General features: G+C 35.8%; 1 protein-coding gene across 3 annotated transcripts in view; it reads right to left on the bottom strand.

The window, feature by feature from the left end:
- Positions 1 to 9,035: 9,035 nt before the first annotated feature.
- TTC33 (tetratricopeptide repeat domain 33) overlaps positions 9,036 to 16,609 on the bottom strand; it is a 30,387-nt gene continuing 22,813 nt past the window's right edge. For all 3 annotated transcript variants that reach the window (XM_061129890.1, XM_061129889.1, XM_061129888.1), the window contains exon 5: positions 9,036 to 13,990. In XM_061129890.1, coding sequence (XP_060985873.1) covers positions 13,637 to 13,990 — 354 coding nt within the window. In that variant the 3' untranslated portion in view covers positions 9,036 to 13,636. The remainder of the gene's footprint in view (positions 13,991 to 16,609) is intronic.

Raw genomic sequence — 16,609 nt, 5'->3', positions numbered from 1 at the left:
GCCAGTATGAGAACATACTTTGAGCAACAATAATCTCCAGGAGTGAGGTTATAAATTTTTTTTTGCAATTTTTAAAAGATATTTTTGAATGATACCAGAAAATCAAGACTGTCATTTTCATAGACCTGATAGCTTAGTGATTTTCAGCTAGCTCAGAAAAGGAGATCTGTTAGACATGGGGAGAGGGAGGGAGTGGGTGAGATGTATGGAAAGAGTAACATGGAAACTTATATTACCATATATAAAATAGATAGCCAATGGGAATTGCTGTATGTCTCAGGAAACTCAAACAGGGGCTCTGTATCAACCTAGAGGGGTGGGATGGGGAGGGAGATGGGAGGGAGGTTCAAAAGGGAGGAGATATATGTGTACCTATGGCTGATTCATGTTGAGGTTTGACAGAAAACAGCAAAATTCTGTAAAGCAATTATCCTTCAATTAAAAAATAAATACATTAAAAGAAATATATCCTGTAATCAACCATAATGGAAAAGGGGGAAAAAAAAAAAAGACAAACCAAAACTTCTAAAGTGTTCTATTTTGCCATGCTAACCAAAGACTTTGGAAGGTGGTCAGGGACAGGGAGGCCTGGTATGCAGCAGTCCATGGGGTTGCTAAGAGTCAGACAAGACTGTACAACTAAACCACCACCAAAGACTAAACACAATGTTTTCAGAGAGTGTTTTACTTGTTAAAAAGGCTTTTATTTTTCTTCCATGTATATGGACAATGAGACAGCATATCAGTTCAGTTCAGTTCAGTTCAGTCGCTCAGTCGTGTCCGACTCCATGGACTGTAGCACGCATCTTCCCTCTCCATCACCAAGTCCCAGAGCTGGTGTTGTCATCCAGCTGTCTCATCCTCTGTCATCCCCTTCTCCTCCTGCCTTCAATCTTTCCCAAAATCAGGGTCTTTTCCAATGAGTCAGTTCTTCACATCAGGTGGCCAAAGTATTGGAGTTTCAGCTTCAGCATCAGTCCTTCCAATGAACACCCAGGACTGATCTCCTTTAGGATGGACTGGTTGGATCTCCTTGCAGTCCAAGGGACTCTCAAGAGTCTTCTCCAACACCACAGTTCAAAAGCATCAATTCTTCAGCGCTCAGCTTTCTTTATGGTCCAACTCTCACATCCATACATGACTACTGGAAAAACCATAGCTTTGACTAGATTATAGACATTTGTCAGCAAAGACAATGTTTAGATTTATATATAAATGAATATATTCATTACCCATGTTCATGGGAGGAAAAACAAAGTCTTACTCAGAAGTTAGCAATACTAGTCAAGGTATATGCTCACTCATCCTTTACTTCAGGTTCACCACCCAGAATGCTGATTCTAGCTGATTCTTTTTTTAATTGAAATAGATCTCACATATAATAAAATTTTCCTTGTAAAGTATTGTAGCATTTTCACAGAGTGCAACCATCATTCCTAATTCCAGAATAAGAGAAACCACATACCCATCTGCAGTCACTCCCAATTCATCTTTCCCCCTAGACCAGGGCAACCACTACATCTCTATGGATTTGCCTATTCTGGACATAAATGAAATCATACAATATGTGGCCTTTACTGTCTGCATAATATTTTCAAGTTTCACTCACATAGCATGAATCAGTACTTTCTGATTTATAGCTGAATATTTCATTTGTGTGAACGTACTACATTTTGTTTATCCATGCATCAGTTGATGGGCATTTGAGTTGATTCCCAAATTTGGCTGTTATTAATAATCCTGATAGCCACAGTTGTATACAACTTTGGGGGGTATACTCCTTTGTATCTGGGAGAGATATTTCTCTATATATCTGGGAGTGAAAGTGCTGAGTCATAAATTAATTACACATTTAATTTTTTGAGGAACTGCCATGTTTTCCCAAGTGACTGCAACATTTTATATTCCCTCCAGCAATGTCAAGTTCTCCACGTCCTCAATACTTGTTATTGTCTTCTAAATTATAGTCATCCTACTGGGTATGACGAGCACAGAGGGTCCATCCTGATCAGGTCAGTACCCCAGAAGGGTTTCCTTTCCCCATGATCCTGGTCTATTCACTTCCTCACTCTCTTGGATTAATGAAGTATGGCTCAGTTGGGCCCTCATGAGTCACCCCTTGTTCACGCTCAGTCTGTGATCCATGTACTCTGTCAGATGCATTTGATGCAAGCAAATCCACCATCTGAATGTCACTGTCCTAGGTGGCGCAGTGGTAAACAACCTGCTTGCTGATGTAGGAGACGGGGCTCTATCCCTCCATCAGGGAGAATCCCCTGGAGGAGGAAATGGCAACCCACTCCAGTATTCTCGCCTGGAAAGTCCCACGGACAGAGGAGCCTCATGAGCTACAGTCTATGGGATTGCAAAAGTCAAACATGACAATGACTGAGCACACAATGGGTATGAAGCGGCGTCTCACTGACGTTTTGCTTTGCATTTGCCTAGTGACAAATAATGTTGAGAATCTTCTCATATGCATACTTGCCATTTGTAGATTTTCTCTGGAGAAATGGCCATTCAAATCTCTATGCATTTTTAAATTGGTTTATATGTCTGTATTAGCTTGCTAGGGCTGCCGTAACAAAATACCATGAACTGGCTGACTTCAATAACAGAAGTTTATTTTCTCACAGTTCTGGAGGTTGAAGGTCCAAGATCAAGGCACTGGCAGATGTGGTTTCTCCCAAGGCCTCTCCCCTTGGCTTGCGATGGCTGCCTTTTTCCTGTCTTACCACGTGGGCTTCTCTGGATGGAGGGGCCTGGTGGGCTACAGTCTATGGGGTTGCACAGAGTCGAACACGACTAAGCAACTAACACACATACACACATACACACACATCCCCGGTGTCTCTTAAGAGGACACTGGTCACACTGGATTAAGGCCCACTCTTACGACCTCATTCAACCTTAATTACCTCCTTAAAGGCTCACCTCTAACTACAGTCACATTGGGAGTCAGGGCTTTCCCATGTGAATTTCAGAGGATACAGTTCAGTCCAAAACAATGTCTTTTTATTGTTTAGTCTGGCTTACTCTAAAAAGAACAGCCAAAGGAAGAAAAACTTCAGCATTGTTCACCATCTATTCCATGTTTATTTATAAGTTTTACCAACTATGCTATGCAAAGACAGTTTTTTGTGGTAAACGTGTTTCGGACCATTCAGAGCCCCTAACTTTTTCTGTAGGTCAGTTCTCATTATCTAAATGGTTAGTATTAAATCCTATCTGGTTCCAACAGGATACAGTAGACAGGAAGATAACTGTAACACCACTGGCTTCCCCGGTGGCTCAAACAGTAGAGAGTCCACCTGCAGCGCAGGAGACTCAGGTTCGTTACCTGGGTCAGGAAGATCCCCTAGAGAAGGGGATGGCTACCTACTCTAGTATTCTTGCCTGGAGAATCCCACGGACTGAGAAACCTGGTAGGCTGTAGTCCATGGGGTCATAAAGAGTCGGACACGACTGAGCGACGACTAACACGTTCCTTTTTTATTTTCATAATCTTTAAGACAATCTCATTATCTAACCAACCGGGTCAAGTCAGAAAAAGTTGTGATACTGATACAGCAATTCAAATGGTACTTTGACTAGAAAACCATGGAATCAAGAAGCATTTCCCAAACTACAGCCACTTCTCTCCACAAGTTCCTTATTGGAGCTATAGACACAGAGGGCCATGGAAAACTCAAGGCACAGTAGTATTCCCTGTGAACTATGCATTTGGCCTTAGACTTAGTGCAGAATATCTGCGCTACACACAAAACAGTGATTTTTCCTAAAGTACTTGTCAGTTTCAAAATAAAACAAGCCATGAACTTTGCTGCTTTCACAGTTCCCCCTTCCCACCACCCTCATAACTTCCCTCATTGCTCAGTTGGTAAAGAATCCGCTGGGAATACAGGAGACCCTGGTTCGATTCCTAGGTAGGGAAAATCCACTGGAGAACGGATAGGCTATTCACTCCAGTATTCTTGGGCTTCCCTTGTGGCTCAGTTGGTAAAGAATCCGCCTGCAATGCGGGAGACCTGGGTTTGATCCACTGGTTGGGAAGATCCCCTGGAGAAGGAAAAGGCTACCCACTCCAGTATTCTAGCCTGGAGAATTCCATGGATTGTATAGTCCATGGGGTCACAAAGAGTCGGACACAACTGAGTGACTTTCACTTTCCCATACCAGTGAACCTGACTCTAGGATGCTGCAAGTATTATCTCATGATTGCTCTCTAGATACACCAGAAATGGAATCAGCAAAAAAAGAGACTCAGAGCAAGAGAGAACATTTGACACTACTGTTTAACCTGGAGCTGCCCTGGGTCACACATGGGGCTTTAGCTCTAAGCTGGAAGAACTTTGGAAGAAAAGAAGGAAACAGAGAAAGATAGTTGGGCTTCTTGTCCTTGTGTTCATATCAGTATCTCTACCACTCATTCATAACCTTGTATTTACCCTTTTAGGTCATCTACCCCATTCCACCACCGAAGGGAAGGACACAGCCCAGCACTCGTACCTGTGTCATAACAACTTTCAGACACAGCAAGTCCCTACACTGAAATCTGAACAACTGGGTAAACATTTCTCTTTCTTGAGTTCAGTACAAGGAGGAAGCAAAGAGAATTCCAAGAACAATGATGAAAAAGAACTCAAGGCAACAGATCCACACAGGAACACAAGTAAAACTGTAAAAGGCAGGAGAGAGGGCTGGATGTCTCTAGATTAAAACCAAGAAAGAAAGAAAGAAAAGAAAATTAATGGATTGTTTTATATGTGGAATATTGAGGGGAGTATTCTATTAGTCAGAGGGGATATTTGTAATATACACTACATAGGAAACTAAGAAACGAAAAAACAAGGCAATTATTGACTCCATGAAAGACAGACATACTCAAAAAGTAAAACGAAAATAATAGACCTGGTGAGATTCACTATGTGTAACAATTACATAGTCATATTAACAATAAATATAGATTGAGGTCAAAATTACAATCAACTGTATTGAAAATGGATGCAGGAATAGTAAGTAAATATATCGAGGAAATGAAAGAGAGCCAAATCACATTTCTCTATAATAAAAAATCAATACTTAATGTCACAAATTTTTAAAAATGAATTAAGCAATGAAACCACAATTATTATAATTTCACTGCATATATATGTGTATATATATCCTTATATACCAATCATATTCACAAAAATTTTACAGCCTGAAAATACCAAGTATGCTTTAGAAACTCAGATACAAAATTAGAACCATTGAAAAAAGTGAACTTGGCACGATCTACTAAAGTTCAGGATTATATTCATCAATATGAGAAATAACTGCAAGGATTGAAACATAGCATATATATATATCTCAATGCATGACTTCATAATGACACAAAAATAAAACAGAACACTTACGAGTCACCTTTAGAGGGTACTGGACAACCAACCTATTATTTTGAAAAGTGCTAAATAAAGGGGGAGAACAAAGCCTCCAATACATAAACTGCCTGTACTACATAAATCATCTCTATGGTATAAAATAGTTGATGAGAAGTTTTTCTTTAAAGATGTTTTCTAGCACCAAAATTCTAACAATTATCACCATATTGTGGCCTTTAATGAAACAATAAATCTAGGCAATGATAATCAATGTCTGCTGACATTACAAAGAGATAGCCAGAAATATTTAACTTTCGGGCTAAGTATCCAAAACCACCTGTAATATATTCTTACCAGAAAACTGATGTTAAAACTGAAGCTCTAATAGCTTGGCCACCTGATGCAAAGAGCTGACTCATTGGAAAAGACCCTAATGCTGGGAAAGACTGAAGGCAGGAGGAGAAGGGGACTACAGTGGACGAGATGGTTGGATGGCATCACTGACTCAATGGACACGAGGTGGAGCAAGCTCTGGGGGAGATGGTGAAGGACAGGGAAGCCTGGTGTGCTGCAGTCCATAGGGTTGTTGGACATGAACAACAACAACAAATCATTTTATAAGAAATGTAGGTCAAGAGGAACATTAATGACAGGTGGGATGCAAGAGACAGAACACAAAAAGTAGAAAATTCTAAAGGACAGGCAACTCAGTTAAAAAAGAAATAAATAAACTGCAAAGAAAAAAATGAAAGGGAACCTATAGATTATAAAAGACTAAGACATATAAACAATGCAATGAATGGACTTTTTTTTGAATTTTAATTTAATCAAACCATACTATCATTCAATGTGACACAACTGACAAAAGTCTATGTTGTAACTACTTTTGAAACTTAATTTGTCATTTTAAACCTTCCCAAAAAGGATACTGTTAGGTCTAAGTGACATTTGTTAGTTTTCTAATAAACACTATTGAACAAGATACCAAATCTATAGGAATTCTTTGAGAAAAGAATAGATGAAAACACTTTTCAACCTCTATTTTTAAAGAGGTCAACATCACTCTGACTCAAGAACTAAAAAAATATATATATTACAAGAAAACTACAGACCAAAAAAAACAACAAAAAGAAAACTACAGACTAATATTTTTCATGAACACAGTCATAAAAATTTTCATTCCAAATTGAATAAAAAAAGATCTAAAAAGGACAGTCCACTACAACTAAATAGGGTTTATCCCCAAAGTGCAATTGATTTGACATTTGAAAAATACATGTAATTCATCATACTAACAGAAATAAAAAATAAAAATCATATGATCTTCAGATGGATGCGGGAAATACATTTATCAAACAGCAGACTAGGGAAAGAACTTCCTCAATTTAACAAAGGAAGTATATAAAAACTACAGATACCACCATACTTAACAGTGAAAGACCAAAAGATTATAAATAAGGCAAAAATGTCCATTCTCACAGCTTCTATTTAACACTGTATTAGAGGTTCTAGCCAGTACCTAAGGTGAGAAGTGGAAATAAAAAGCATTCAGTTTGAAAAGAAGGAAAATTGTCTTCATTCACAACTTGGTAATATATATGAACAGCCTAAAGAACCTATAAAAAAGCTAATGCAACTAATAAATGAGTTATCAAGGTTGTAGGCTACGAGGTCAGTATATAAAAATAGATATTTCTATTTAATAGTATCAAACTGGAAAATGAAATTTTAAACATACTTCTTACAGCATTAGAAATATATGAAATATCTAGGGATAAACAACAAAAATACAGGCAAGACTCAATCACAGAAAACTAAAAAACACTACGAAGAAATGAAAAGATCTAAAACAATGACAATTATGCCATGACCATGGATTCAAAGATGTGACATGCTTAAGATGGCAGTTCTTCCCAAACTGATTTACAGACTCAATACAATTCCAATCAAAATTCCAGCAGACTTACATGTAGATGAAGACAAATGATTCTAAAACGTATATGGAAGAAATCAGAACAGCTCAAGAATTCTTTGGGAAATAAAGAACAAAGTTGAAAAAATCATGTTGATTTTTAAGAACAGGGAAATTTCCTGGCAGTCCAGTGATTAGGACTTGATACTTTTTCACTACTGAGGGCCCAGGGTCAATCCTTGATTGGGGAACTTTTGTACTAGAGGTTCTAGCCAGTGTAATAAGGTGAGAAATGGAAATAAAAAGCATTCAGTTTGAAAAGAAGGAAAACTGTCTTCATTCACAACCTGATAGTATATGTAGAACAGCACAAGATAACACAAGCTACAAGACACAGCCTCCCCCCAAAAAAGTAATAGACATATAGATCGGTGTAACAGAATACAGAACTCAGACCCTCAAATACATGCTGAAGGTATTTCAATTGGAAAGAGTAGTTGTCTTTTCTTAATGAATAGTACCTGAATAACTGAAAACCAAAAAAGGAACCTAGCCCTTTACCTCATACCTTACATAAGAATTAACTTGAATCAGACTAAGTATAAAAGCTGAAACTGTAAAACTTCTACAAGAAAAGAGAAATTCTTTCTGATCTTGTCAGCACACAAAAAATACAAACTGTAAGGGAAATATAATGGACTTCATCAAAATTAGACACTTCCACTCTTCATAAGCTATCACTGAGAAAACACAAAAGCAGAGACTTCCTTGGTGGTCCAGTGGTTAAGAATCCGCCTTCCAATGTAGGACACACAGGACACATCCCTGTTCAGGGAACTAAGCCTATGCACCACAGCTACCACACACATGCTCTCTGCAGCCCCCACGCCACAACTAGAGAAAAGCCCTAGCACCGCAACAAAACTCAATGCAGTTATAAATAAATAGATAATTTTTTAAAAAATGAAAAACAAAAAAGCAAGCCACACCATGGGGACAAAGTATTCACAATACATATACCTCAAGATTTTTATCCAGAATATATAAAAACTTTTATAACTCAAAAATGAGATAACCCAAATAAAAAACAGACAAAATATTTTAAAAGGTATTTCCCAAAAGATATACAAACATCAAATAAGCATATAAAAGATGCTCAACATTATCAGGAAAATATATATTAAAACCACAATGAGATACCATTACACATCCACTAAAGTCACTAAAGTGAAAGTTGGTCAGTGGTGTCCGACTCTTTGTAACTCCATGGACTATACAGTCCACGGAATTCTTCAGGCCAGGAAATTGGAGTGGGTAGTGGAGAAGGAAATGGCAACCCACTCCAGTGTTCTTGCCTGGAGAATCCCAGGGACGGGGGAGCCTGGTGGGCTGCCGTCTATGGGGTCGCACAGAGTCGGACACGACTGAAGTGACTTACCAGCAGCAGCAGCAGCAGCAGCCGGCGGATCCCTTCTCCAGCAGATCTGGCTGACCCAGGAATCAAATGGAGTCTCCTGTATTGCAGGTGGAATCTTTACCAGCTGAGCTACCAGAGAAGCCCTAAAGTCACTAAAATGAAAACCAACAGCAATACCAAGTATTGACAAGGATATGGCACAACAGAAAATTAATACATTGCTGGTGAGAGTGCAAAACAGTACAAATACTTTAGAAGATTCAGTTTCCTCTAAAGCTACACATATACTTACCATAAAACTCAGCAATTCAATCCCCAGGTAAACATATATTCATACACAGACTTGTGACATATGCATACAGCAACTTTATTCACAGCAGATGAAAACTTAGATGTTCATCTACAACCTAGATGTCTGTCAACAGATATGACGAGCAAATTGTGATATATCCATGTAACAGAGTAGTGCTCAGCAACAAAACAGAATAAATTACACAACAGCATGGGTGAAACTCAACATGGATGGATTTCAAAAGTATTATGCTAAGTGAAGATCAGAAAAAGGATATATTGTATGATCTATTTATTTGAAATTCTAGAAAAGTCAAATCAGTGAGTAGTCACAGAAAGCAAATCAGTAGTTGAACAGTGTTTGTGGGGTGGAAGGGAACTGACTATAAATAAACTTTAGAGAACTTTCTGGGTGATAGAAATACTCTCCATCTTGATGGTAGTGTCAAAACTCTTCAAACTTAAACTTACCATAAGTGCATTTTATTATAATGCAAAATTACACTCAAGAAAGTTACAGGATGAGCAGAGATACTGTTTCATATCCTCTCCTTCAAATTAAATCTAGAATCAATATTGTGGTCTAGCACAATGCTAAGTCAGTAGACCTTTTAAATATGCCAAACAAATGTTTGCATATTGCCTTGTAATTAAACATTGCCCATTTTTAATAGAATTTCCATGATTTAAAAAAAAAATCTAAAATTAGAAAGAAATTTGGTTTTTGTCTCATGCTTATGTTGAAATAATCTACACTAATCTTTGTTATGAGGGACTCATAAAGTAACATCCATTTTCCCTTCCTGACTTCTGAACCACTTGAGAGACAATGTCATGCAGAGATTTAAAAGTCAGATTTATTGCTGAAAAAGTCTAGGTGAAAGGATATGATTTAGGTTTGTGCCAACAACAGCCACCTAGTATCACACCCAGAATTAGACAGACCTGCTCACCAAGGCATGGGCAGTCCTGAACAACTACAGGTTTCCTCTCACAGGGGCAGTCTTCGCTGCAAAACATACATTTCTAGCAAGAGACCACAACAAAGGCTGTCCGCAGGCATGACACATTCCAAAAACAAAGGCAGAAAGAGGCTGGCCTGTCCAGGTCTCTATCTTAAACTTCCTCTACTGGGGAGAAGGCGGGGAGGAACAAAGGAGAGACCAGAATTCCTTGGCTAATGGATGTCCAAAGCACCGTGGAAAAAAAGCCATCCCCTTCCCCATCCTTCTGCCTTCTCAACCAAGTACAGACCATTTCTCACCCTATCTTCCACTCTGGCACACACAGAAGTGAGGTTCACACCTAACACACATTAAGGCACAGTTCATGGTACACTGGCTGGAGGGCCGTCCCCTTCTCTACTCAAGTAGGCGTATTTAATTGCACACAGGTAAAGTGACGTATTTCATTTTACTTTAGTAATGAGTGAATCATTTACAAACTTGTGTATTTTTATTATTGGCTTAAAAAAAAACATTATTTTCTCAATCTTAAAATGTCATCAATTACAAAACACAACATCAGTTTCATAGTAGTCTCTAAGGAAAAACGCATTTAATATACCTATTGATTTGAAGATAATTATAGAACTATGGTTCTTGTGTCAATGTACAACTCATTTAGATACATGTATGTCATGAAATCAAAGTCCAAATCAATTTTAAAAGGCTTCTGACTCATGAAGTCTGAAATTAAAGAAATTATTAACAATTTCCTGCTGCTGAGAAAGGCAGGGAAACAAGCTTTTGACGTCATTACACAAAGCACAATTTTCAAACTGAAAAGGCTATATTGGTCAGTTATAATCATGAAAACACTAGCTTTCTGAACCAAAGCTTTTTTAAACTCTTCTTTATAGTTTTGACATATTAACATCAATTTAAAAGCTAATTTCATACTAAAGTATACCATAAAACTCTGCACATAGGTTCCAATTAAAGTAGATCTTGGTTCAAGAGAGAGGAAACATCTATACCTGTGGCTGATTCATGCTGATGTATGGCAGAAACCACCACAATATTTAAAGCAATTATTATCCAATTTAAAAAATGTAAAAAAAAATTTTTTTTTGAAAAAAGAATTACAAAAAAATAAAATAGATCCAGGTGTTGTGGTCTAAACCTTGCATGTGTTTATGTAGTATTTATTACCACATTTAAGATAAATACTTTATAATCTAAGAACCTGTTGTCTAGAGAATGATTCTCAAATTATCAGACATGGTCTGGATTGTATAGTATTCTGACTAATGAGTTATCTATGCCACACACATTTTCAGATAAGAATGCTACAAATTATGTTCAATATAGTATTAGTGATTAGTGTTGTTTCAGAAAGTATATTAAATATCTTTAATTATACCATTATCATGAACATCAATTATTTCCCTCAGATTGAAAGAATTTGCTATTACAGTTACCAAGCTTAGTATAGATCTATCAGTATTCACATCCTTATAAATTAATGTATGCATTTTTCCCTTCGTACACAAAAGAGTGCTAACTAAGCATTTTTGGGGGCCTTTCTCCTCCATAATTCACTATTTCGTTCTCTCCATCTGCATCTAAACCATCGTATGTCTCATCTCTGTGTAAGAAAGAGACTAACCTGGCCTGCTGATGTCAGTACAGAGGCAACAGTAGGTTCATAAACAGAATCTAGTAGCTACATGCACTCCCATCCTGGATCTTGTTTCTTTTGGGTTGAGGGATAAACCTTATACCAAGAATAGTCCCCAACTGAAAGCCATCTGTCCTGTAGCATCAGAAGTAGTGACTTCTCATTTCCAAGTATGCAAAAAATTACAAAGAAGTTTTCCTCCTTTCTTAAAATCAGAAGAAAGTGAAGTTAAATAAAACCAATTTAAGGGCTTCATAGAAACAGCTAGCATTTACTGAGTACTTCATACACAAGACACCATACAAGGTGCCTTATATATTATATTTTCATGTAAGAAATAAATTAATCAATCTAATTTTTTCAAAAGCTAACAACACAAGGTAATAGACAAACCTTTAAAAGCAAAAAAGCCTATTTATTCACAAACTATACAATCAACATCCATTACTCAAAACAACATATGAAACAGTAAGTGCACATTTCTCTACATACGCATCTACCTGCCCTTGAAGAATATGCATTATTAAACAAAATAAAATATAATTAATTTTTTTTTATCTTTCTAAAACAAACTTCTCTAACCAGAGCTAACTATCTGATATAACTTTGGGGGTAAAAAATAGTACTTTTCAAGGCAAATGCTGGCTTCTCCAACTCTGAAAAAAAGAAGTAAGCATTCCACTAAAAACAATGTTTTTCAGTCATCTCAGACCGTTATATGTACATGCTCCCAGTTGGCAAGATAAAATTCCTTAAAATAAAAAGTAACTTACTTCCTCTCTAACAAGGATAAAATACCAATACTAGCTTCCTGAGTTTCAGAAGTAACAGTACCCAGCAGTTCTATGTAACTGTACTAAAATAATAATTAACATTAGCAATGACAGTATTGATTTGTGGATGTGATGGTGACCTTTCAATGAAATATATCCTTCAATATATCCTTTCTACTCATGGGATTAAACCATAAATCACACTTCAGTTTCTGTGTATGTTGCACCTAACGTTATTCACTCCTTTATTTCAATAACATATCTACTTTTCCCCCTCAATTTTTAGAAAAGTATAAATGAGTCATTTAAAATTGTGATTGTTTCTCATTTCACTGAGCAGTTCCATAAAAGTTAACTAGAAAAGGAATTCTAAACCATCAGCTAGGAAATTACAGCAAGAAATAAGTCGTTTTTAATGTTTTTAATCTTTTAAAAATAAGGAAAAGAAAATACTGCTTTTGACTGGGAAAACAGTAGTGCAATTTCTTATGATGTATCTATAAGAGCCACTGATTTTTTTTTAAATGCACATCTTTAAAATGACTCAGTGCTAAGGACTACTCTATCTACCTTAATAATTTAAAAAGTAAACCATGATTCTGACATGTGTCAGTATCTCACACATCTAACAAATACTGAAAGTGGCAACTATCATTGTTATAATAAAGTTAAAAGCACAAATCAAAATTAAGAGAAACTTCAGAAAATGTTCAGCGTACACATTTGCATGCATTTTCAAACTTTCAAGATCCTACATAGGCCCAAATGACAACTCTGAATCAAAATGAGTATCAAAAAGATTCAACCTTCGTGACGGACTTACTCTAATGAAACAAGAGAAAAAGAAGAGTGAATAGGAACAGCAGTATATTTCTAGCAGGGAAAGAGGCCTACTTCCTTTATTATAAAACAAAAACCAACAAGTCAATATTTTAATAACACTGGCCATCAAGTTATTCACTATTTGAGAACTTACTTTTCAAGTTGTATCTTGAAAATACATTCACTTATATATTTGGATTAAATTAAGCTTCTTAATCAAAAAACCATGTACTCAGAGTTTTAATCTTGAGCTGAAATCACGCCTTATCAAAGCACAGTCCAAAAACTATACAATAATTCTTTCACTTAGTTTTATATGTCTCATCTGAAAAACTTATTTAACAAGCAGGAGTTTTACCCTGTTTCTCCAGACTAAATGCCCCCACGCCTAATTAAGTGGTAATCAAAGATGGATTCAAACGACTCTTGTTAAGCTTCATCGGGCTTTGATAAAAACGGAGCCATCCGGGGGTGCAGCACCATCTTCCTTCTCGGTCACAGTCTCTACAGTCCCAGAAGCTGACACGATAACCATTGTTTTATTTGCTGCAACTGTCTTCTGTTTTTCAGCAATAGCTGCACAAACAGCAACAACCTCATCACTTTCAAAGTCATAGTCAGGAATTGACTTGGGTGAGAAATGTGTTACTTCTGCTGGTACTTCACTCTTTTTAATCCTCTCTGCTACTTTCTGCTGCTCCTGGAGTGTTCTTGCCCAAGAAAGGTCTTCTTTCCATATCTCAGGGTTCATTGGATAGATGTGAAGGGCTACTTGAAAACTTCGAATTGCCTACAGGGGAGAAAAGGTCAGACTTCTTTGCTTAGTTTTAATAAGGAATGTATTTAATATAATCCACAATATGTCTCTCTCTCTCTCTTTTTCTCACTGTATTACAATGTAAAGATGGAAATTAGAACTGTGCTGGATATGATGGTTATAGTTTAAAAAAAATGGTAAATGTACTAGAATGATGGTTATGGTTAAAAAAAAAAAAAAAGAGTCAAAAAGCATAAAAGAAAGTAGCTGACAAAACTGTTTGATAAGGACCAAAAAGTCCATTAAAATAGAGGTATTGATATTATGGCTCAGAACAAGTCAAATACATTGCTCAACTTCTGGGGATCAGCAAACATGTAAATCTGGGGATTTCTTGGGCCAGCTCATGAACAGAAAGGCATCAAGAATGCATGTCTTTGAAGCCAAAAGTTTAGATCATAATAATGATAACATGTCTTAAGTGTCACAAGAGGGCAAAGAAGAACATTATATATAATGATAAAAGAGTCAATTCACCAGAAAAATATAATAATTATAACTATATATGTACCCAACATCAGAACATGTAAGTATATAAAGTAAACACTGACAGAACTGAAGGGAGAAACATATAGCAATAAAGTATTAGTAGGAGACTTCAATGTCCTACTTTCAATAATGGATAGAACATTCCAACATAAGATCAGTAAGGAAACAGAAGACCTGAACAACACTACAGACCAAAGGGACCTAACAGACAAATACAGAAAGATTCATCCAACAGGAGCACAATACACATTATTCTCAAGAACACACAGAATGTTTTCCAGGACAGATCACATCTCAGGTCACAAAACAAGTCTTAAATTTAAGAAGACATACCAAGTATCTTTTCTGAACTACAACAGAATAAAACTAGAAATCAATAGAACTGGAAAAACTCATAAATACATGGAAATTAAGCAGCACACTCTTGAACAACCAGTGAGTCAAAGAAGAACTTAAAAGAGAGATTAAAATGTATCTTGAAATGAAAATGAAACTATAATATCCTGACAGTATAGGATGGTATATTTGCAAAAGCAAAACTAAGTATAAGTTTATAGTGATAAATGTTATGTTTAAAACAGAAAAGATCTCAAGCAAAAACCTAACTTTACAGCTCAAAGAATTAGAAAATGAAAAACAAAGTAAGCCTGTGACCATTTTCTAACATACACACTCAGCTTCATATAAAAATCTAAATATTACTCATAGATACATATCCAACTATTGACTTTTAACTTACTGTCTGTTTAATTTACCTATGTATTTTCTTATGTTTTTGTCCATATGGATATATTAAGAACTGTTAGATGTTAAAAATTTTAGCTTGTTTTCAATATATTTTTTACAGTATTCCCTTTATTATGACAATGGATAAATTTATTTTTTCTATTCCAGTGTTTCAAAATAACAGCTTAAGTTTACCTAAAAATCAAAAGTTTATATTTTTTCCAAATAGAGTCCTAAAATCATACTAAATGGGATGGAAAAAAACCACTTTTGATTCCTCCAGTAATTTCACAATATAAATAGAAAGAAATTTATCAAGGGGAAAAAAGTAACAGCTGAACCACTGGTATACTTATTTTGAAAACTTGAAATACTGAATAATTTTACTTTCATTCACTGATTCAAAATAGCTCTGTTGTTTCATCTGTACTTTATTTTCTTTATTTATAGGACAATCTTTGCTATATGTCCTAGAGATTTTCTCCATTACCATAAACACTTATAAGTAAAATAGATAATGATTTGTAAGATTTTAATAAAAGAGAAATGGGTAAAAGGTATTATAAGCTAGACTTTTGTTTGTTTTGCTATTAACCTGTTAGAAAACTAAATTCCTTGAATTTCTTTTTCCAACTGTGATACGATTTAAATCTTCAGACAAAAGAGAGAAAAAATGACTATGTCAAATGGCAAGGAAATAAAACAATCTCTGGTTAAACTTGTTTCCATTGCTATGAATCTTCCTTCAGACTATCATTTTGAAATTATTTCAATCAATTCTTTTCTCATCAAAATTCTATATGATTTTTGAGAATTTGATAAATACCATAGTTGGTAATTAGAAATAATCATATATTTACAAGAGTACCACAAAAATCTAAGTTATTCACAACTTACTAAAACCATTACTAGCAATGTTAAACTCAAGATTTACAAAGAATTTTAGAAGTAAGTTCTTTGGAATTTTTTTGCTTGTTTTGTTTTCAACTATAAAACGGTAATAAAAGTACGAAAAATTTCAATTTACTTGATGACACAGAGGAAATCTGGCACCACTATATTAGATTTTCAAACACCTTTTAGGAAATTAGCTGTTAGGTACATATAGTTCAGTCAAAACAAAAAAGAAAAGAAGACAATGCTCACAGCCAACGCTGACCTATTGAGCCATTACTACATACACGGTATAGTCCAGATAAGGTGAGAAATTCATTCAGTACCAGTTTATAGCAAACTTTACACAATGAATACTCCAACTTCATAAGCTTCTACCCTTTCCATTTCTCTGCTCACCAAACTTAGCAACTTTTCAGTCTAAGTATTTATCACCATTATTCTTCTGTATTCTACTTTCTTCCTTCAACATAATGTCTTAGT

The sequence above is a fragment of the Dama dama genome, chromosome 25 (genome assembly GCF_033118175.1).
Source record: "Dama dama isolate Ldn47 chromosome 25, ASM3311817v1, whole genome shotgun sequence".
In the NCBI taxonomy this organism is placed as follows: Eukaryota; Metazoa; Chordata; class Mammalia; order Artiodactyla; family Cervidae; genus Dama; species Dama dama.
The sequence above is the reverse complement of the archived record's forward strand: the minus strand, read 5'-3'. Positions and strand labels throughout refer to the sequence as shown.